Here is a 24719-nt window from a genome sequence, read left to right on the forward strand (position 1 = left end):
CCCCAGACACTTTTCTACAAAGACTTTTAATGTGTAATAGAGGAAAATGCTCATTTTGTAATAATTTCATTTTATGGCCATGGTTTTTCTATATAATCTATAAGTTTTGGTCATTTTAAAAGAATTCTATGGTACATTTCCTCTCAAAAGTAAAATATTATAGTCCAAAACTTGACTGTAAGGGAATGGTCCTTATAAGAAAAGAAATATCTATATGCTCTCTTTGCTCCCCAAATTATCTGTCTCCACAAGTTATTCATCAGTCATACACTCAAAGAATATTTATTGCATTTCAGCTATGGGCCAGACATTGTTCTAGGTGTTCTGTTGAAGAAGACAGCTCTTCTACTGCTTACCTTTGACAGGGAATATTTAAACATATTCCAGCATAATGATAAAAAGTTAGAATTCCTTATCAGCAAAATTTCAACAGTGTTTAATCTGACATTCTCTTGTGTCCTTCTTATTTTATTTCTGCAAATGTTTGTGGAATTGAAGTATCGATATCTCTGTAGGACACTGTCTTTTCATTTGGTCAGTATTCCTAGTCAGGTCTTTAGTAATCCTTGAGTTACACTTACAGGGATATAAAAATATACCTTGTTTTAAAGGGACAGTAATAAGCTCTGAGGCCATATCTGCTCCATTGAAGAAGGTAGAAACAATTCTCTATTTTGAAATCAGTCTCCTGGGTCTGTCCTCCTTATTTATATGGGCATACTTTGTTTTATTGCACTTCACTTTATTGTGCTTAGCAGATATTTTACATTTTACGAATTGAAGGTTTGTGACAACGCTGTCAAGCAAGTCTATCAGTGCCATCTTTTCCAATAGCATTTGCTCACTTTGTGTCTTTGTGTCACATTTTGGTACTTCTCATAATTTTTCAAACTTTTTCATTATTATTATATTTGTTATGGTGATCTGTGATCAGTGATCTTTGATGTACTACTGTAATTGCTTTGGTGTGCCACAAACTGTGCCCATATGATGGTGAACTTAATCCACAGATGTTGTGTGTGTTCTGACTGCTCCACCAAATGGCCATTCCCCCATCCCTCTCCCTCTCCCCAGGCCTCCCTATTCCCTGAAATACAACAATATTGAAAGTAGGCCAATTAATAAACCTACAGTGACCTCTAAGTGTTCAACTGAAAGGAAGAGTCACACATCTCTCACTTTAAATCAAAATCTGAAACTGATTAAGCTTAGTGAGGAAGGCACGTCAAAAGCCAGGAGAGGCCAAAAAGTAGGCCTCTTGCACCAAACAGTCAGCCAAGTTGTGAACGCAAAGGAAAAGTTCTGGAAGGAAATTAAAAGTGCTACTTCAGTGAATACAAATGATAAGAAAGTGAAACAGCGTTGCTACTGATATGGCGAAAGTTTTAGTGGTCTGGATAGAAGTACAAACCAGCCAAAACATTCTAGTATGCCAAAGCCTAATGGAGAGTAAGGCCCTAACTCTTTTCAATTCTATGGAGGCTGAGAAGTGAGGAAGCTGCAGAAGAAAAGTCTGAAGCTAGCAGAAGTTGTTGATTCACGAAGTTTAAGGAAGGAAGCCATCTCCATAACATAAATGTGCAAGGTGAAGCAGCAGGTGCTGACGCAGAAGATGTAGCAAGTTATCCAGAAGATCTAGCTAAGACAATAAATGAAGGTGGCTACACTAACCAACAGATTTTCAATGTAGGTGAAACTGCTTTGAATTGGAAGAAAGTGCCAGCTAGGACTTTCATAGCAAGAGAGGAGAAGTCAATACCTGGCTTCAAAATTTCAAAGGAGAGGCAGACTCTGTTGTTAGGGGCTAATCCAGATGGTGACTTGAAGGTGAAGCCAATGGTCATTTACCATTCTGAAAATCCGAGGGTCCTGAGAATTATGATAAATCTATTCTTCCTGTGCTCTATAGATGGAACAATGAAGCCTGGATGACAGCACATCTGTTGACAACATGGTTTACTGAATATTTGAAGCTCACTATTGAGACCTACAGCTCAGAAAAAAAAAAAATTCATTTCAAAATATTACTGCTCATTGACAACGAATCTGGTCACCCAAGAGCTCTGATGGAGCTGTACAATGAGATTAATGTTGTTTTCATGACTGCTAACACAACATCCATTCCGCAGCCCATGGATCAAGAAGTAATTTTGACTTTTGAGTTTTATTATTTAAGAAATACATTTTGTAAGACTACAGCTGCCATAGATAGTGATTCCTCCAATGGATCTATGCAAAGTAAATTGAAAACCTTCTGGAAAGGATTTGCCATTCTAGATGACATTAAGAACATTCGTAATTCATGGAAAGAGGTCAAAATATCAACATCAACAGGAATTTGGAAGAAGTTGATTCCAACCATAGTGGATGATTTTGAGGGTTTCAATACTTCAGTGGAGGAAATAACTGCAAATGTGGTAGAAATAGCAAAAGAACTAGAATTAGAAGTGGTGGCCGTAGATTTGACTAAATTGCTGCAATCTAATGATAAAACTTAGAGGAGTTGCTTCTTATGGATGAGCAAAGAAAGTAGTTCCTTGAGTTGCAGTCTATTCCTGGTGACGATGCTGTGAAGACTGTTGAAATGACAACAAAGGATTTAGAATAGTACATAAACATAGTTGATAAGGCAGCAGCAGGGTTTGAGAGTATTAACTTCAATTTGGAAAGACGTTCTACTGTGGGTAAAATGCTATCAAACAGCAGTGCACGCTGCAGAGAAAATCGTTCATGAAAAGAAGAGTCAATTGATGTGGCATACTTCATTGTTGTCTTATTTTAAGAAACTGCCGCAGCCACCCCAGCCTTCAGCCACCACCCTGATCAGCCAGCAGCCTTCAGCATCAAGGTCAGGCCCTCCACCAGCAAAAAGATTACAACTTGCTAAAGACTTAGATGATGGTTAACATTTTTTTAGTAATATGGTATTTTAAAAAATTGAGATATGTACATATTTTTAGACATAATGCTATTGTGCTCTTAATACCATAGTATAGAGTAAACATAAATTTTATATGCACTGGGAAAACAAAAAATTTATGTGACTCACTTTACTATGATCTTCACTTTATTGTGGTAGTCTGGAACCAAACCCACAATATCTCTGAGTGACGCTTGTATAGCTTGCCTAAAGGTACTCCTCTGGAGAGATCTGTCTCACAAAACTAGATCTGCTTCCCCCAAATAAAGGCAAGAGCCTAAGGAATAAGGGAGAGGGATGGATTCAAACATGAATTCTTGACCAAGTGGACATCTTCCCTGACATAGAACCTCCTGAGACACTCTGTCACAGGGATTCTGTTGATCTGCAAGGATTTATCTTTGCCATGGAATCTGGAAATCTTGCCTCCTTGGTTTTCCATAATGGAAGTCTTTAAGAAATTGCTTTCTCCGAAAAGGTCAGAATTATTTGAAAACAAACAAACAAACTGGAATTTCCAATTTAGTAGTTAAATGTGATTGGAATAATCAAGAAGTCTCATGGGGGAAAATGTTATCTAAGACCCTCCATAATGTAGAAATACTTATGAGTCTTGAGCTCTGATTTCCAAAATGGGTATCTGGGTTTGGGGGGAAAACATGAGTCTGCCCCACAGCCTTGAGTCACCCTACTCTTCCCTCTTGCTATATCACTGTATACATATTTGCTTGTATGTGTGCTAATTATGTCTCAAGTTACAAATAAGAAAATGTATTTCTCCTCTATTACAATATATTTCTACGTAGGAAGCAAAGAGAACTTTTCTATAGCCTGAATTTAGAACAGCTTACGTCAGGAGTTTGAAAAATAACGAGGAATGAAAAGAAAAACCAGAACAATGTTGTTCAACCTTTTTAAACTCCACACCAGTAATCTTTATTAAGCCAGGCACTGTGCTAAGTGCTTTTATGTTTGTTTGTTTGGTTTTTTTTACATTTTATCTTTACAACAACTCTCTGAGGTAAATATTATTATCCCTGTTTTTTTATAAGTGAAGAAACTAAAGCTTAGAGAAATTAAATAAAACGATGACTTCAACCTGAGCTTTGTTTGTCTCTGAATCATACTTTTTTGATCAAAGTAAAAATCTCTATGCTGGAGAGACTAATAAAAGCTCCCCATGGAGACTTATCCCTTGCCCCAGCACCTACCTACCTGGAAACTAGATTCTTTCTCATATTCTTCTTTAACCTATAGTTTCTCTCATTTGTATATTTAAATTAACAGTGGCTTTTAAAAATTCATTTCTAAAGATGAGATAATAACACCAAATGTGTTTTTTGAAATTTTACATGTTCTGCTCACCCCCTTCCCAGATTTGGGTGAGCCAAATTCTCAGTGCTTTCCTCTACCACCAGCCCAACACTGAGAATCCCGGGAATGAAAGAACCTTAGAAATCCAGTTCTCCTACCATCACTCACATGACAAATGCTATTCATACTCATGACACACTTCATGAGGATAGCTCAAGTTATTAGGAATCTCAAGAGGCCTAGCGTTCTCACACTCAAGATCACATATATCAAAATACTCGTAAGCAAAAGTAATGTTATTTTCAGAATAAACTTGATTCCAACTTAATATATCTTTAAAAAGAAAAATATTCTCAATCCTGGATATGTTCATTTAACTATTGTTAGTTACACATGATTTTCCAGAGAGCTGTAACATTTGTGAATTATTTATCTGTTTCAGTGTGTGAATTGAGTATTTGTGATATGTCAAGAACTGTTCTAGGTAGTAGCAGAGCTGAATCCAGACCAAGGAATTCTTTACTTGTGGGGGCCCCTCACTGCTGCGGCCTCTCCCGTTGCGGAGCACAGGCTCCGGACGCGCAGGCTCAGCGGCCATGGCTCATGGGCCCAGCCGCTCCGCGGCATATGGGATCCTCCCGGACCGGGGCACGAACCCGCATCCCCCGCATCGCAGGCGGACTCCCAACCACCGCGCCACCAGGGAAGCCCCAGACCAAGGAATTCTTAAACAATGTAGTGTGTTTTCTTACCATACTACAGAATAGCTCACTGGATTTAAACTCAAAAGTGTGATGGAAATTAAAGCTCCAAAAATCTAGGGCAAACTCAAGGCTTAGAAAGCTCAGATGAAGAGAAGTATTTTCATCACATTGGTCCTATGGATTCTTAGTTTTAGTCTCTTCTTTGAGGACCAGGAATTTCTGCCCTAGTGACAGCATGGAGTGGTTAGGGAAAGGATGAGCTTTACTTCTCAAATTGTCACCACTACCTGGACCTCCATTTTATAGTCACAGAAAATTAAAGCTGAAAGGGATCTGAAGACAATAAACTTTTATAACCCCTTACTTCACATATGAAGAAACTGAGGCCCAGAAGAAGGTTGTTTTTTTGCTTTGGGTTTTTTTTTTCATAATTATTGGTCAAGTTTTCTAAAGAAACTGCTAAAATCTAGTCTTCTTTATATATTGGAGACATAAAGTAAGATTAAGGGCAGACAGGAGAAGAGAAGAAAGAAAGGAAACACATTTGTAGGAACAAGCATAATGTGCTAGACTTAGTACTAGATCTTCACACATTTAACTTAGTTTAGGTTACAAATGACATAAAACCCAACTTGGTTGGCTTATCCCCTCCCCGCCAAAATAGGAGGGGGTGGAATTTATTGGTATTGTTCCTGAAAAATCCAAGAGTAAAGCTGCAGACATGTCTGGATTGATTCAGTCAACATCATGAAGACTTAGTTTCTGTCTATTTCTTGACTCTACCTTCTGCTGGATTGGGTTCATTTGTAGTACCAAGCATTTCAGTGCCAAGTCTTACAAAAAAAAGAAACTGTTTCCCCCAAAGCTCAACACTAGTCCAGGAATTGAATCTCACTGACTTGACTGGCCTGCCTTGAGTTATGTACCCATTGCTAAATTAATCACTTAGGAACGGATTAATTGATCAGTTTAACTTCCATCACCTTTATCTGGGCTGAAAGTGGGGGAAGGTTGATCTTCTAAAACAAAAATTTAGCTACTGTTGCCACAGAAGAGCCAGTGGACACTGAACAGGCAATGTTTACCACACAGATATTCGCTCATATGAACCTTATAACTAGCCTGGAGGTCAATATTTAACTGTACTATACCGTGCCTTGTCTCTTGAATCTATTAAGTAGATCACCAGGCAGAAGATCTTCACCATTTGTGAACTGATTTGAGCTCCTTCATGAGACCCAAAGCCAATTCAGTAGGAAAAGAAATATTAAAATGAATTTCTGTAGGCAACGTATTTTTTTTTTCTCCCTGGAAGTAGGAGTACTCCCTGCCTGTCATCCCTCATCCTTTCCACTGATCACCTTGTTTATTCTGAAGCCTTATTTATTTTGAGGATTTGGCTCAAAACCTTGATGCTTATACCTACTCCACTCTCAGGACTGGGGGATGCCCCTCTAATCAGTAGAATTATCCCCAGTAGCTCATCCCAGGCCCTGTTCCCACCCTCCTGACCCCAACCCAAAGCCTCAGGCATTCAGTCCTCTTAGGTATTGAGGAAATAGGCAACATGTTTATTATTCAAGTAGTTTGGATTACTGGTGAATGCTATCATTTACTTTCTCAGCTGGCTGGAGGAGGCAAACATACTCTTCTGTGAACAATTTTCCATTGTTTGCTGGAAGATTATTTCCTGAATTTGTATACATTTATTTATGCTGGAGCTATAGGGAAACATCTTCTGAAACTGGAAGTATGAACTTCTGGGGAATTCTCATTTTATTTTCAATTCATCGTGTGGGGTTTTACACTCTTGTTTATATTTAACTAAATGCCTATCAGAATGGTTACCTTATACAGAATTGTTTAGAGGATGTCTGTGTGTCTTTTTAAACATAAGAAATCCAAACATATGTAGCCTGGGATAACAAGGATTACAAACATACATGTGTATCAGTTTTAAAACTTTCCTTCCTAGCCTCTATTTAAAATGGCAAATGCATACATCCCTAGATATATTAGTAGCCACAGGCCTAGAATAAACAAGTCAAGGACCGAAAGAAGAGAAGAAACTAATAAGTATATTAGTTTTTTTTTTTTAAGCTAGTATTTCCAACTCAGTGATGGAGAAGTCCCTCCTGAAGATAAAGTTGGAGGTAATGAAGTTGCCCAGGACATGAGTAGGGCTCTTGTAAGTGAATTTTGGCTTCCGTAACTTATATACAAGAAATAGGTTTGAGATGGTTATTAAAAAGCAAATAAAACCTGCAGGTGGTCCCTCTGAATAGTGAGGCCTAGTTCCTGATTCAGGGCCAGCAGCAGACACACAGAACAGCAGACACGCTGCCAAGGAGGTGGAATGCCAAATGGCAGACTGTTAGATGCTTGTTTGGGTTGGAAGGGGAAAGAGAGACAACAGGAGCACGTATCTCTCCATCTCTATCTCCTTTTCCCCTCCCCACTCTTTTTCCTTCCCTTTCCCTCTGCTATGCTTTCATCATCAAGAGTGAGTTACTTTTTTTTGTTGGACTTACTGATGCGACTGACTTACTCTCCATTACATTTGCTGCTGGGCTCCGGAGCCATATGAAGGAGTTAAATTGTAATAAGAGCTCTCCTGGCTAGACAGCAAGTCTAGTTAAGCCAGTTCCACACTGGGAGGGAGAGGGAAACTTACCGATGCCACTGCCAGGAGGAAGGAGAGCTGACCACCCACCCCCTCAAACTGTGTGGCTCTCAACGCCTGGTCCTTTTTCTCTCTTCCCAGGAATCTGTTTCCTGAACTTAATTTGCACACACTGTCAAGACCATACCAGTTAGAGATAATGGCTCTCTAACTGTTTTGCCTAGGTGCCATTTCCCACACTAAGATGTAAGCTTCTGAAAGGCCCTAACCGCGTTTCTCTTGGTACCAGTCTGCACTACACACCCACATGCTCATTAGATTGAATCAGTAATTAAAGAAACATTTTTACCCATTTTTTGATCCTCTTGGTCTGCAGCTATAGTGTCTGCCACTCCTTAAGTTTCTTTAATCCTCTACTTCCCTGTCAGAAATGGAATCTAGAGCTGGTTTTAGGGGAACCCAACTTCTGCCCCTTGATAGATATGGCTAAAAACAAAGTTTAACAGATGGAAAATGTCCCTGAAGTATTTGCATGTAAATAAGGATGTCTCAGCAAGTTTGAGCTTGCTATATGAGTGTAGAGTGTAGATTCCTCATATAATTTTGGAAGAAGGTAGTCAGAAATGGTGACAAATTTGGGGCAGAAGTGGGAAGGGAATATTCTAATTTAAAACTGTCCATATATCCAGTTTTCTAAGACAATATTAAAATGCATTCTTCCTCCATTGCTTTGTTAAGTTTGTTGTCCTATACTAAATACTTACTATATTTTTAGGATTTTTTTCCAGAGAGATGTATTCTGATTCATTGACTATTACTGTCAGCCAGTACTAGGCTGATTTGACTGCTGTGTCTTTATAATGCATTTAAATATATGGCAAAGTAAGTCTCCATTCACTGATCTTTCTTTTTAATTTTTAATATTCTCATTGCCTTATTTTTCCTTTAGAATCATTTTTCAAATTCCAAAAACTTATAGAATTAATTAAGAATTATTTTTTTCTTAATAGTTATTGTTGGTATACAGGGAAATCAATTTAATATCAAATTTTTAAAATTAATTTGATGGATTTTATGTTGCCTTATTATTATTTTAAATCATGATTTTCCTTCTTTCTATTAATTATAAATCTTATTTTTAATCTTAGTGCATTACCAGAGCAATGTTAAATATCATTGGTATTACTAAGCATCCTTGGTTTATGCTGATTTTACTGTGAAAATCTATATTAGTTCATAGTAATGTATGATACAGACCAACCGCTTAAGGAAGATATTCTATCTCATTTTGAGAAAGTCACTTTTTTTCATGTTGTATCTTTTTCCCATGAATCGATATTGTTAATGGATGCCTTTTAAATACATAATGAGATTAGCATGTTTCTTTTCATTGTACCTATTAATATGAAAGAACATACCTATTAACATTAATAGAAGAATGATCTATAGTTTGGTGTGTGTTTATATGTGTAAATGTGATGTGTGTGTCTGTAATCAACATTATACTAGCTTGACAATTTTAAACAAATCACAAGTAAGACCCTTAGGACCTGGAGTCTATTTTTGTTTTAAATATTTATTGACTGTGTTTTCAATTTCTTTTATGTATTTTAGTTTATACTGATTTCTTTTATATTGCGTTAATTTTGGTAACTTTTTTTTCCAAGAAAAATTAGCCTGTTTCTTTTAGATTCTAAAGTGTATTCACATGGACTGGTACAATTCTTTGGCTTTAAAGAACTTATCTGTATCTGCTATATCCTATCTAGCAAAGGGAGACAGTGGGGATGCTCGCCTATCTTTAAGTGGAGTGGAAAAAAACAAAAAGGAAATAAATTGTCTCCCCTGAAATGCCAAACCGCATATACCTTCAGGCAGATTTGGTGCCAGAATTCATTCTGCTAGTATGTTCTAAAAATCCAGTTCAAGTAGTCATATGCAGTATTGCCTCCAAGGTATCTGGCAGAAATGAAAGTAACTCTCCAAAGGAATAGTCTTTAAACTCAGGCCTCAAAGAATTTCTGAGACAAAGTTCCTAGGACCTTTAGGCTCACCATAGGAACATGGCTCACAATAGAAAAAAAAAAAAAAAAAAAATCACGTAACACACAAGGAAACACAATCATGAGCAACAATGATTGATTGCACCTATTAATATGAAAAAATGTACTTATTAATATATATCTATTAATATTAATAGAAGAATGTTAATAGATTGGTGTGTGTTTATATGTCTACAAAAACACTCAAACTCCTAAAGATTGCAGATTTTTAAATAACTAAAGATAATATAGTATATTGATTGTGTTTAAAGAAATACAAGAGAGTACTGACAATGTGACTAGGGAGAAAGAAGCTATCAAAACTGATCACACAGATTTGAAAAATAGAATTTTTTACAATGACAAACAAAATAACTTAAATTTGAAATTAAAAGGACAAATTAAACATCAGAATAAACACATATATAGGGAGAGTGGTGAACCGAAAGATAAATCAGAAGAAATTACATGGAATCTAGCATAGAGAGGGAAAACATTATAAAAAGATCAAGACACATGAAGATAGAATGAGAATATCTATCATATCTCTAAGTAGAGTACTGCCTCTACCAAACAGGGAGAATGGAGAGAACTAATGGCTGAACAATTTTCAAAATTAATGACAAAAATGAGTCTTCAGATTCAGAAAACACAATGAAGTCAAATAAAGTAAGCAAAAAGAAACTTAAAACCTCAAAATATTCAAGTAAAACTGCAGAACCCCAAAGTCAAAGAGAAAACAATATAAGCATCCAGATATGAAAGAATTACCTGTAATCAAATTGAGTTGACTTCTTGACCCCTGCCCCAAACTGTAGACTAAAAAAAAAAATGCAGTGGATAGCTATTTAAAAAAATAAAATACCAAGTGTTGGCAAGGGTGTGGAGAAATTAGAACCTTTGTGCATTGCTGGTAGGAATGAAAAAATGATGCAACTGCTGTGGGAAATGATATGGTGATTGATCAACAAGTTAAACATAGAATTACCGTATGATCCAGCAATCTCACTTCTGAGTATATACCCAAAAGAAGTGAAAGCAGAGACTTGAACAGATAATGGTACACCCATGTTCATAGCAGCACTACTCACAATATCCAAAAGGTGAATGCATTGACAAAATGTGGTATATACACACAATGGAATATTATGTAGCCTTAAAAAAGAAGGAAATTCTGACACCTGCTACAACGTGGGTGAACCTTGGAGACAAGTGAAATAAGCCCATTACAAAAGGACAAATACTGTATGATTCCACTTATATGAGGTACCTAGAGTGGTCAAATTAATAGGGACAGAAATAGAATGGTGGTTGACAGGAGCTGGGGCAAGTGGGGAGTGAGGGATTACTTTCTAATGCCTATAGAGTTTCAATTTGGGAAGATTTAAAAAGTTCTAGTGATGGATGGTGGTGATGGTTGCAGAACAATGTGAATGTACTTAATGCCAGAGAACTGTACACTTAAAATAGGTTGAAAAGGTAAATTTTATACTATGTATATTTTACCATAATTAAAAAAAGCTGCTGTGCCTCTGCCCAGGAATAGTCTGCAACTCTTCCTGGGGTGTTAATATAAGAATCAGTCTTAATACTTGCAGAGAAGTCAACTCTGTCATCCCTTTCTAAAGCTGTTCTTACCACAGCACAGAGGTCAAAACAAAAATATTATCTAGGGGTGCCTTATGTTTGTATAGCACTTTATATATGAAGAAGGCTTTTATGTATCCAAACCCATTTAATCCCGTGACAGCCTTATAAGGTAAGTAGTATTACACCCCTCTAATTGATGGAAGACAGTGGAGCCTAAGAGATTAAGTTGTCCAAGACCAGTGGGCTATTAAGGATGCAAAAGTTCAAATAACTTAAATTTTGACTGAAGCCATTGATCTCCCAACATGTAGAAATAGTTGTCAACTTACTATGAACTTTACATTTAAAATGCCACAAGCAAAGTGCTATGCTTGTTAAACTGAATAAAGAAAAGAAAAAGAAAGATAACATCATTACGTTCTCAGGGACCAAGGAATAATGATTACACTGAGTTTACGCTCTGAATCCTATTAACATATTTGTGGCTTTTTATAGTGCTCTAGTTCCAAGCCTTGGTCACGTTCAAACTCCAGTTGGCTATTTGTATTTTTGCACTTTAGCTTCTGAAAATACCCTTTAATTTGGGGGTTGAGGGTCTTTCCCTTAACACTCATTGTCTTAGGTTGCAGCTATTCAAATTTTAATTGAAATTCTCAAAACTTTTTGTCTGATTCCAATAAAAACAAGTAGCCAGGTTGTTCTCCCATTGTTATGCAAGAACTGTTTCATTTTTGGTCTTAAATTTCCTTTTTTATTGCTCTCCTTGGAGTGGATGGCTAATGTAAATGGGAGAAACCTGGCAAGGCACCATCACTACCCTTAGTAATTATACGCGCTCCCCGCTAGGACAAATGGCTGGGTCAGTGCAACCTCACGCAAACAGCTGAGTTTGTTTCCCTTTGAAGACTGCCATAGATAAGTCAACTCAGAACCCCAACTCTCCGAACGCTGACCCAGTAGCTTTCTCTGTCTCTGGGAAGGTTCGGAACCTCACGGAAGAGGGGTGACATTTTTGCCACCCCTTTCTGTGAACAAGCCTCCCTGAATGTATTAACTGACAACATAGATAACACTCCCTGAGGCAGTATGCAGTAGGTTTCTCACAGTGGTGGTATTCAGTGCAAGATTTGAGGTTTTGCACTCCCGTGTGGTACTAGTAAAGTAGACACTGTCAGGTTAAACACTGAAGGTTCAAAGAGAGGGTCCCCTCTTTGCACTTTCAAGTTGTTCCAGCTACTGTGAGGTGAAAACTGGACAATCTTCTTACCATTGCATTTACAGCACAGATTCTGAAGTCAGATCTCCCACTTCATATATATTTAAATGTTTGAGAACACGCCACTTTCAAGTGCTCACAGCATTTTGGTTCTCTCTTCTGAGAGACCCAAATTCTTTTACAGTATTTTGCTGTAAAATTCATAAGCCAGAGCGCAACAGGAAAATGAAGTACTTTAACAAAAAAATAACTCACACCTATCATTTGGACAACACCAGGAGAACTTTTCCCTTGGATATATCTGATTTATTGCTTTTATTCTCATAGCTTACATTTATTAAGCACCTCCTCTGTGCCAGAAACTGTGCTAAGCACTTCACACACATTATGTCGTTTAATCCAGACCACAGAGCAGTGTGGTAGATGCTAACTTATTCTCAGTCTACATACATACTCACAAAGTAAAGAGGTCGAGTGGACACACAGCAAGTAAGTGGCTTGTTCTGTGTAAAATTACTTTTTCTGTGTAAAGATGTACAAACCTGTCTCAAAGAGATTGTTGCCTTTTATAACAACCCTGAAAAGAACTTTATAATCCCAATTTAAAGAATTTTCAGTACCAGTCTTCCCAAGTCCTGTCAGTAGCTTATAGATTTTAGTATTTTCTCCTTTCAGCAGGGGGGAGCACCAACTTTCATATTATAATTTCATATCTATTTTGTTTTCCCTCAACTTTTCTGCATGGTTTAAACAAAAAATAATAACAAGAAATCTTGGTTAACATTCCTTCCAAGGTTGTATTCTCTAATGCCTGAGTCACTTTGCTTTCAATGTCAAACTTTATTCAATTTTCTATATGCTACTAAAGAGTGAAAGATATGAAGCACTCGTTATTTGTCATTGTGAAAATATAGCAAAAAAAATTCAATGGCAAACAAAAAAGGAAAGTATCTCCATGTTATGAATGAAGCAGACTTTTTTTTTCAGACTTTTATTTTTAATGCTGCTTAAAAGATGAAGAATATTATGAGGTCAAGCTTGTTTTGAGAAAGGTTTTTGTTTTTAGGTATTTTATTCTGGCATTTATATAATTTCAACAAGATATTTTTGCAATCCATTTAACATAAAATTAAGAAGATGAACATCTACTTTGTTCTCAGAATTTAAAGCGAATATAGGCTATGTATAAGAAATGGTTCCTGCCCTGATGAGCTTATGATTTAGTGGTTGAGAGAGATAAACATACCAATAAATTTAATTCTACCCAAGGCAGTACATAGTAGGTCATTTTACCTTCCTTCAGGTTCTTTAACAAGACCTGAAAATTTGTTCTCTAAAACGCATCTTGAATCTGTCCTCCACGTCAGTGAAGCCTGATTTTGAATTTCAGAAGTAGCCTAATTTTACGCGTCAAAGATTAGAATCTGTTTTCCCTTCATTTATTGTCTGATTATTGTGATCAACTCTCAAATCCGGATTGAAATGCTGAGAGACACTAACATGTTACCCACTTTAAGGTGTATCTTTATGTTCCTCTTACACTAGAGTCATCGGAAATCGGGCCTTCCCTTGTGATTCACACCACTGTCCCATTTGGAGTTACATACTTGGGGCACAGCACTGAAGATGTACAGGAGTTAATCTTCCAGCAGCTGGAAAATATTTTGCCTGGTTTGCCTCAGCCAGTTGCTACCAAGTGCCAGAAATGGAGACATTCACAGGTAATCAGAGAATCCAGTGGTATGTGCACAGTTTTCTCAATCAGACCTGACTTAACTTTTTCCTCATCCTTTGACACTCTCTAGTAAAAGAAATTAACATGATCTTGGGAGCAAATATGTGTTTGCCTAATAAAGAAGTTTACATGCAGGTTTTATTATCCCATTATGTCTCAATAAGAGATACATATAATTTTCCCCAATGTTATGTTCAAATTCTAGCATCTCAAGACTTATATACCCTGAAGATCTGGGGTTTCTTATGCAGGCAAGGCAGGTTATATATCAAAATGCAGCTGTTTCTCTGGGGGTTTTCTAGATCAGTACTGTGGTTATATAGAAACCACTATAACCTCCCAAATTTTTGCAATATGTCGAATTAACCTTGTATGTGTATTTTGCTAACACAATTTTCATTTTTATTAAGTTCCCACTTTGGTTTTGACTGCTGCCAGTAGAGCTGTTTGGGGGAGAAAGATGAATACCTGCAACAGCTTGTTGAGCTGTTTTTCAGGGTTAGAGAAACCTGCTGATCACTCTACTAGTTCAAACTTAAAATCTCTTTACACTAAGTAAATGTTGACTTTTTTGAAAATCTCTGCATACTCCAGCAGAAGTTGGTGAGTATTCATAGAAAAAGTCTTTTGATCTGTAAACTCAGTTGTGAAGTCATCTGGGGACAATGGAGCAAAGGGCAGAAGGAGAAAAGAAGCAGTGACATGTCTATTTTTTCCTAAGATTTCTGAGCGCATTGATTACCTGACTTACCAGCACTACTGATTACCAAAGCTGTGAAGCCTTTAGAAAAAGTGGTTGTGAGAAATCGCAGCAGATTTTGTTTATTTTAAAGGACTTTCCAAAATCAGAGGAAATGGTAAATTACTTCCTAAAATATTGCAGCAGGTCTATGTGTTTACCCATAATCTTCTCAAGTTAAATTATACACTGACCTTCTGGGAAAATATTTACTTAAATACATCATGGTCACTTTAAAAGACTTTACTTTTTCCTTTTAAAACAAGTTTTAAAATCGCAATAGCTAATGTCTTTAAGTGATATTTAACTTAATCTTAAATTGGCCTGAAAAAGAAAACAAGGAAATAATCTTGTTGATATAATTTGGAGGTAGATATATTACACAGCAAGTCACTGCGCAATTTATAAACATTCTTTTAGAAGAAACGATAGTTTCTGAGTTTCTTCTTGTGACCTCTTCAAAATAATTTATTAATAAATTGAAAAGATGGGTTAAAATCTACTTATTTCCTAAAATTTAATGTGTTAGTAGAAATAGATTTGACTTGCCCACAAAATGACTTAGTCAAAGTTGCACAATATTACAAAATTTAATAAAAAAATCTTTGAACACAAAGTATATCCAAACTCTAACAATGATTTTTTATTACAATTTGGATGTTCTCCCTTGAAATTATCCCAGTACATTTAAAGTCATGAAATCTACATTGGCTGCAAAGCCTGAAAGGGAATAAGATGTCATTCAAATTTAGAGGTTTGTGTTTTCCACTATTCATAGTACCTTGACCAACATTCTACAGAACATAGCGTCATTATAGCAGAGATCTTACCTACATTGTTCAATAGAGAGAGTGAGAGAGAGAGATCTCCCATATCACCTTAGGAAAAAGGCTAATTAGTGACAGGTCCAGAGACTTAATAACATTTAGCTAGTTAGTGTTCAGTTATTATTCCCAAGAGAACGCTTCTCCAATGTTTTTAAAAGGTTCATCTTAACCCTTGAACTTTAACATAAATGTCAATTCACCCTTTTCCCTTGCCATCCCAGCACACAAGCTCTACCTGAAATGAATTCATGAATGTTTGTATATGAATATGGTCTAATATAGTGATTAAACTGAAGCGCAGAATGGTGTAGAAAGAGGGACAAAAAAGAAAGAACAGCCAACTGATTTTGAAGTTTCCCTCATTTCTGATTCCCCTTGCAGGAGAAACCTGCCCTTTATTTTTTCCAGCCTGGGTCTCACCCTTCGTTTCTTTTCCTCCTTCCTCTGTCCTGCGTCACCCAAACCTTCTCCTGTTCTTCCCACTCCACCCACTTCCTTCCCTTCTTTCTCACTGACAAACAAATGATACAGCCCTTCAAACCTTCATTTTATAAAATTCTAGATAGACTACAGGACTGGGGTCTCTGCCTCAGGAAGCAGTGGGTGGTATGGATTCCCCATCCCAGGCCTCTCAGGCTGGACTCTCCATCTCTATGCATTTTATTTTTCTCTTCTTTTGTATTGCCTACCCTGCATCCTGGCACTCAGTGACTGTGGAGGGTAGAGAAGAAAAAAAGGAAGAGAGATCACAATGACGAACACCCACATTGCATAGTGCAACAGGCCTGGAGCTGGGCGATTCAAAGATGTGATCTCATTTAACATCAAAAGTAGCCTTATGAGGTTGCTAGTTTTAACCCACTACAGCGATGAGAAAAACAAAGCCTCAAAAACATGAAATAAATTCCCTAAGGTCCCATGGCTAGTAATGACAAAACTAGTCTACCTGCCTCTCAGGTCCTTCCCTCCTCTTCACTGACCCTCTGTTTTGAATGGCTGCTGTAACAAATTACTGCAAGTTTGGAAGCTTAACACAACATAAATTTATTATCGTACAGTTCTGGAGGTCAGAGGTTCAAGATGGGTCTCAGTGGGCTAAAAATCAGTGTCGGCAGGGCTGTGTTTCTTTCTGTAGGCTCTAAGAGAGAATCCATTTTCTGGCCATTTACATCTTCTAGAAGCTTCCCACAATCTTTGGCTTGAGACCCCTTCCTCCATCTTTAAAGTCAGCAACAGCAGGTCAAGTCCTTCTCATATTGCATCACTCTGACCTTTTCTCCTGCCTCAGTCTTCCTTAAAGGACCCTTGTGATTACATGGGACACACCTGCATAATCTAGGACACTCTCCTCATCTCAGGGTCCAGTGATTGGCACATTAATTCCAGCTGTATCCTTAATTCTTTCTTGACATTTAACATTTATAAGTTCTAGGGGTTAGGATGTAGACATCTTGGTGGGGGGAGCCTAGGACACCCTTCTTTCCCCCAGAATTCTTTGGTAGATTCCTTTATGAGGCAGCATCTCCCACTCCTCTCATAAAACCTCTGGGGAGAGCACCAGCCCTGTAAAGCTTTAAGAGCAGCCACTTTAGGAAATGGCTCCTCTCTGAGAGAGGTAAGGGAGTATTTTGGGGGGGGGCAGTTTTCTGTTTCCCTGATGATGCTCTTTGTGCCTCCTGCTGCCTCTAATGTCATATATCCACAGTGGTAGCAGGGGGGTGAAAGATGGTTGTTCATTTATTCATTTGGTTAGTCGTTTATTCCATAAGCATTTAATGAATGCCTAGGAAATGTCTAATACTCTGCCCATGGAATCCTAGAGACTAATCTTTGCTGAAAGCCTTCTCCTAAGACACTAAATCAAATTTTTTGTCTTGAGTAAGATAACGCTGCTTTTTTGTGGGTGCTGCTTTTAAGGAAAGAGGCAGATCAAGAAAGAAGGCGTGTTTGAAAGACTTGGGAGCTGCTCTGTGCCTCACATTTGGGGTTTGAATAAAACACTTGAGTAGGTGGTTCAAACAAACATAACAAAGCAATGGCAGATATTTCATGATTCTCAGTTCCTCCCTTTTGCAGATATTTGCCTTCCATTATTTAAATGTTTATCCAGTTAATATAAGTTGATGCCTAGGCTGTGATTCATTGAATTAAGATTTCTGTAACAAGTATGATATATTAATCCATTCAGCAGAAGAGTAATAACTGAAAACACTTGTCCATGTACACTGACAGGGGACATTTAATCAGTTTGATAACCCTAATACTCTCACCACTATTATTCGCTATGCCTTCCTTTGCTTCAAGTCTATCATGATGCCTTTCCCAAACTATAATAAAGGTATGATTTGCTTGCGAGTTTAACGCTAATTTTCCATCTTTCTGTAGTTCCTGAAAATTTCAGTGGCTTTTTCTCTCACTTAGCACATTCATGGATTACTTTATTTTTAAAAAATCACTGAATCTCTTTCAAATACCAAGGAGATCAAGAGAGGAGTTTGAGGCGGGGAGGAGAGTCAGATGGTAAATGAATACCTTGGTATCTTTGGCAAAAATAAATGGATTTGGACTAGACTATTAAGCTTTTGCTGTAAAGTTAGAAATTAGTTATCTTTTATAGTCACTTTTTTTTCACTTGGTCTTTTGCCCTGAGACTGTACTTTCTCTCTCCTCAGTGGTAGTCCTTTTATATTCTTTAAGGAGAAGGATGATGAACTCTTTAAGAATCTGGTCAAAGCTATGAATATGAAGATGCTCATCCTTTCAAAATATACATGTACACATAAACACAAAATTGCATCTAATTATGAAAATTTATCAATATAAGCAACCTAAAAGTCCTCCCATGAATCCAGCATTAAGGACACCTGCTGTAAATAAATGTTATACTCCTATAACGCAAACAAATCAAGAACCCCTCATTAGCCCAGTCTTGTGTTGTAGTCTAAGAAACAAAATTCAACAACCAAAAGGAATGTAAAGTAATTCTCATCTTTACTAGTATCTTTTATAGAACTTTAAAGAATATCCAAAATTCATCACCCTTAGCAGTACTTTTTGAAGTTTCTCTTCTCATTCCTTATATATGCCACTTCTAGAAGCTCCCTCAAATCTTTTTGCACCCTTAACTCTAGTTTTCCACAGTTTTCCCTGATAATCATCCATGCAGGCTTATCTCTGTTTTTCTTTTCTCTCTTCAGCCTCTCATTCACATTCCTCACTTTTGACTCTATCTCTCTTTTTCCCCCTCTTAGAAAAGTAAATCTTAGACCTTTTCAATGCAAATTCCCCATTTTGGCTTCCTCAGGTCTTCCGAAGTTGATTACCTTGGTTGACATAGTACTGCCCAGGAGTCAGAAGGAATAAAAGGGAAAAGAGGAAATGTGCAACAGCTTAAGGCCAGAATTTTCTTTAGAGGTTTGTGTTTGGTGGTGGAGGGGGATGTGTACACAGAAAAGCCTGAGGTCACCCACATACTCACATTATTCCCTCATGAGATTAATTTCTGGCCCGTAGCTGTGTCTGATTTCAGCATTGGAAGATCAGGTGGTAATTGATATTTCTATTTTTTCCTTTTCTTTCTTACGTATTTTCTATTTTATCCTCATTTTCTTCTCTTAGGCAGGTTGAAACTGAAAAGCAGTGGCTGATTGATTGTATGAATATACCGAAATTATGAATCCAAATGATTGCCCCCTTCAACATAGTCAGTCACCCTAATAAGCCACACCCTTATTTCAACAAGATCAGGCATCTCTTTCAGAGCCTGACACATATTCCTCAGCATGTAATCAGTTGAATCAGGTCTTTGAAAGCTGAGCTTGAATTTAATGTTTTAGAAACAACCAAAGTCATTTGGACTTAAATCTTTTTAATAAAATGGATGACCAGTCTTGACAATTTTCTTAAATGTTTTTATAGAGCTAAAGAAATATAGCTGTTTGTATTTAATCTGTTTTAATGTGTCTAGTAAGCTGATTCTAAAAGCTGCTACCCCTAAAAGCCATTGGCCAGTGCATCACTACAGATTTAACCATAAGGCCTTCTAGGATAAGTGCTTTGAAAGACAATAATCAGTTGTGTTTATCAGTTAAATACATTAGATGTTTTGTTTTGTAATTTATTTCCAGGATAAAATCATGCTCTTTTGGTCATTCTGCCACTAAGACTTTTCTCCCATATTTGTGCCTTGTAATTCCTGGATTTTTGATAACGTGCTGTGATTATGATCTTGGACTTTGGAGTCAGACAGCCTTCCGTTCAAACCTCAGCTCTCCCTGTGCCTTTGAGCAAGCTAGACTGTAACTCTAAGCCTCAGGGCCCCATCTGTAAATGGTACAACTGAACCTCCCTCATAGGGTTGTGGTCAGAATAAAAGGAGAGAACACAGTAGAAAACATTTACTACAAAACTAGCACAAAGCAAGTTCTCAATTAATATTATTAAATAGGGGTAGCAAGAGGAGGAGGAGGAGAGGAGTGATTCCATGGTTATTTCTTAGTAGATGAGCTCTGTGTGTCTCTTGCTCTCTTTTCTGGTACCTCTCTTCATGCCCACATGCTGTCCTACTTTTTTTCTTTTTCTTACTCTCTTCTCTTTTCAGAGTCTCTGTCTTTTCTCTTTGTTTCACATACACAAATAGTTCTGAACAAGGATATTTCAGAAGGACTGACTCAATGCCAGGGGCTGTGACACTAAGTCATACCATAGGGACTGTTAACATCAGACAAGATGAGATAAAAGTGGTGTATCCCTGTGGACACAAGGACAAGGAACTCTTGTCAGTATTTTTCAGCTTACAGATTTTTCAGCTTCTTGCCATTCATTCCGAAACTATCTTGTCTTCTAATTTAACACAATTTATGACATGAGTCAAAATTTCCTGGCATGAAATTATGGCCACAAGAGCACTCTTGCTTATGTGCCGTAAGTTTATGGTAACCTATGGAGAGCCAAAACAGGCCCTTTGGGATCGATGGACTATGGCATGTCCCAATCTACCAAGAGCAGGAAATCTAACAGATGTCAGTCCTGAGCATTCCTTTGAGTAATCTCTCACCTCTTTCTCACTGGAACAGAACTAGCCAGTTGCTTCACTTTATTCTGAGGTAACTACATATGCATGAGGTCATCAGCTGAGAAATTCTGATCATTGAATTAGGGATGTTCAGTCACAGTTTAATTGAAGTTTATATGGGCAGATATTTCCCCTTTTCATAAAATTCCATATTATATGAGCTATTAAATGTTTTAACACATATGAATTTAATTAAATCATTTTTTTTTCAAGTACTCATTACAGGACTTACCCTGCCATGTAGTCAGCATCACACTTTTTCAAAAAAGCTATTTTGAACAGCATTACTTTACAGAAAACTTTAAAAAGGAGTCTGTGTCATTTTTCCTGTACAAATGCAAAATATATTCATCTGCGCCCAGTATTACTACTGAAAACTGGATGATGGATGTTATTTTATGGGTGTGGACAACCTAAAAGAAATAGGCCCTTTCCCATAAAGGGAAGTCCACTCGGTCTGTTTAGAGTAGACATCAGTGTTATGCTCTAAAACTAACAAGCTGAACTAAAAAGTTCAGTTAACAAACGCTATTTATACTGACATTAGAAATTAATAATATATATTCATCTTTTCATTTAGCATACATTTATTGAGTTCCTACCATGTGCCAGACATTATACTGGATTCTAAAGACTCAAAGACAGCTCCCTTCATTCAAAGACCTTCCCATAAAATCAACAAGGCTGACCAATAAGCAGATAATCATGATATGGTACAGTTTGTTCTAAGAAAGGGATACACAATGTACTGTGTGCACACAGAGCAGATTTGAGGAGAAAGTGGTAATAAATAGCTTCCTAAAAGAACATGTCATTTGAGCTAAATCCTACAAGATTAAGTCAGAGGGGCAAAGGGGATGATGTTGGAATGATGTTCTAACATTGTGTACACTTTCCCAGAGGCAGGAGACTGCAAGATACATTCTTGCTTTTCATCTTGATCTTGCCATCATCTGTTTTAGCATTCATATAAACCATGACAATCTACATCATCATTTTATTAGATAATGTACATGCATAATCATTCTCTCTCTCTCTCTCTTTCTCTCTCTCTCAAAAATGCTATTTATTAATCCCCTACTCTGTGTAACTCACTAGGCTCTGTATGTAACTCGCTTCATCTCTACCCTGTGAAGGTTTATACTCCTTCCCCATTGCATAGGTCAGAAAGTTGGGGAGTTGAAAGCTCAGTGCCTTGTGTGAGGTTCTTCCACTAGGAAGTGGCAAAAATGTAAACACAGGTCTATTTAAAATCTAGTGCTTTTAAACACTCACTCTACTGATGGTAATTGAGATCTGGCTTTCCTCCAATTATGACACATTCTTCTACCATCATTCTGTTGGCTGCTGTCAGTTAGAAATAATAATTAATGTTTATACTCTGATTTTAGAAAGTACTTTTATACTTGTTTTCATTTGACCCTCACAACAATTCTGACAGATCAGGAAGCATCTTTATTTAAATGAGGAAACTGAGGTTCAAATTGACTGCTTTGCCTAACATGACGCAATGAGTGAGCAACAAAATAGAAACTGAATATGTCACTTTTACATTCAAAAGTCCAAGTTTCACACTGTGTACAAAAATTAACTAAAAATGGATCATAGACCTAAATATAATACCTTAAACTATAAAACTTCTAGATGAAAACATAGGAGAAAATCTTTACAATCTTTGGTTTGGCAAACATTTCTTAGATAGCATGCAAAAAGCACAAACCATAAAAGAATAAATTGATAAATAGGGCTTGATCAAAATTTTAAAAATGTCTTTGAAAGGCAGTGTTAAGAAAATGAAAAGACTTTGAGAAACTGTTTGCAAAAACATATATCTGATAAAAGACTGGTATCCAGAATATATAAAGAACACTCACAAATCAGTAATAAGAAAACAAATGGCCCAATTATTTAAAACTGGGCAAAAGATTTGAAAGAGCACTTCACAAAGGATAGGTATGAATTTAACCATGGAGGTGTAAGAGTTCTACAATGAAACCACAAAACATTGCTGAAAGACACTAAAGAAGACTTAAATAAATAAATAAAAGATATCTCATGTTCATAGACTGCAAGACTCAATATTTTTATGATGACAGTATTATCCAAAGTGACCTACAGATTTATTAGTGTCTAGAAAAATCCCACTGGCCTTTGCAGAAATGGAAAAGCTAATCCAAAATTTCACATGGAGTTGCAAGGGACCCCAAATAGCCAAAACAATCTTGAAAAAGAATAAAGTTGGAGGACTTACACTTTCTGATTTCCAAACTTACTGCAAAGCTACCATAATCAAAACGGTGTGGTAATGACATAAGAATAGACATATAGATCATGGAATAGAATCAAGAGCCCAGAAATAAACCCATACCTGTGGTGAGTTGATTTCTGACAAGTTTCCCCAAAACATTCAATGGAAAAGGAATAGTCTCTTCAACATATAGTGCTGGAACAACAGGATATCCATATACAAAAGAATGAAGTTGGCCCCTTACCTTACACCACAAGCAAAAATTCACCTAAAATGGATTGAAAACATAAATATGTGAACTAAAATCATAAAACTCCTAGAAGAAAACATAGGCGGTAAATCTTTACGACCTTGTATTCAGCAGTGGTTTCTTAAATATAAAACCAAAAGCATAAGTAACAAGAAAAAAAAAGTCAGTAATTTGGACTTCATCAAAATTCAAACCTTGTGTGCACAGAAGGATTAGCAAGGAAGTTAAAAAACAACCCTAGAAAAGGAGAAAATATTTGTGAATTACTTGTCTGATATGGGTCTACTATTCAGAATATACTAAGAACTCTTATAAATCAATAGCAAAAAGCCAAACCGTTCAATTTAAAACTGGGCAAAGGACCTGAATAGACATTTATCCAAATAAGATACAAATGGTCAACAAGCACATGAAAAGATGCCCACATCATTAGTCATTAAGGAAACGCAAACTAAAACCAAATGAGATACCATTTCCCAACCACTAAGATGGCTATAATTTTTTTAAAAAACAAAAAAATAAGTGCTGGTAAGGATATAGAGAAATTGGAATGCTCGTACCTTGCTGGCGGGAATATAAAATGGTTTAGCCACTGTGGAAAACAGTTTGGCAGTTCCTCAATAAAATAAACATAGAATTACAGTACGATCAATCTATTCCAATCCTCAGTATAAACCCAAAAGAATTGAAAACATGTGTTCACATAAAACTGTATACACAAATGTTCACAACAGCATGATTCACAATAGCCAAAGGTACAAACAATCCAACTGATGAATGGATAAATAAAATGTGGTATACTCATAAGATGGAATATCATTCAGCCATAAAAAGCAATGAAGTTGGTACATGCTACAGAATGGGTGAACCTTGAAAATGTTATGCTAAGTGAAAGAAACCAGACACAAAGGCCTCATCTTGAATGATTCCATTTCTGTGAAATATCCAGAATAAGCACATTCGTAGAGACAGAAAATAAATAAATGTTTGCCAGTGACTACTAATGATAAATTTCATGTTACATGTATTTTACCACCCACACAAAAAAAGAAGAGATGTGGATGGCAAGCAAGCACACAAAAATATGCTGAACATCATTGGTCCTTGGGGAAATGCAAATTAAAATGACAGTGAGATACCATGGCACACCTACTAGAATGTCTCAAATCAAAAATTCATCCCCAAATGCTGGAGGGGATGTGGAGCAACTGGAATTCTCACGTATCACCGTAGGAGTGCAGCATGGCATGGCCCCTTAGGAAAAGAGTTTCACAGTGTCTTACAAAGTTAAATATACACTTACCATATGACCCAGCAACCCCACTCTTAGGAATTTACCCAAGAGAAATGAAGTCATATATCCACATCATAACTGTTATATGTGAATGTTTGTAGCAGCTTTATTAATAACAGCCCCAAACTAGAAATATCTCAAAT

At 36.9% G+C, this 24719-nt stretch overlaps 1 protein-coding gene across 7 annotated transcripts in view; it reads left to right on the plus strand.

The window, feature by feature from the left end:
• The window catches only part of RNLS (renalase, FAD dependent amine oxidase), a 346205-nt gene that overhangs the window by 240304 nt on the left and 81182 nt on the right, over positions 1–24719 (plus strand). For all 7 annotated transcript variants that reach the window (XR_010838893.1, XM_067025091.1, XM_067025096.1 and 4 more), the window contains exon 6: positions 13955–14130. Coding sequence is in view for 6 of the 7 variants with exons in the window: in XM_067025091.1 (XP_066881192.1) it covers positions 13955–14130 (176 nt within the window). In the remaining variant the exon portion in view is untranslated. The remainder of the gene's footprint in view (positions 1–13954; positions 14131–24719) is intronic.

This window comes from Kogia breviceps, chromosome 2 (genome assembly GCF_026419965.1).
Source record: "Kogia breviceps isolate mKogBre1 chromosome 2, mKogBre1 haplotype 1, whole genome shotgun sequence".
NCBI lineage: Eukaryota > Metazoa > Chordata > Mammalia > Artiodactyla > Physeteridae > Kogia > Kogia breviceps.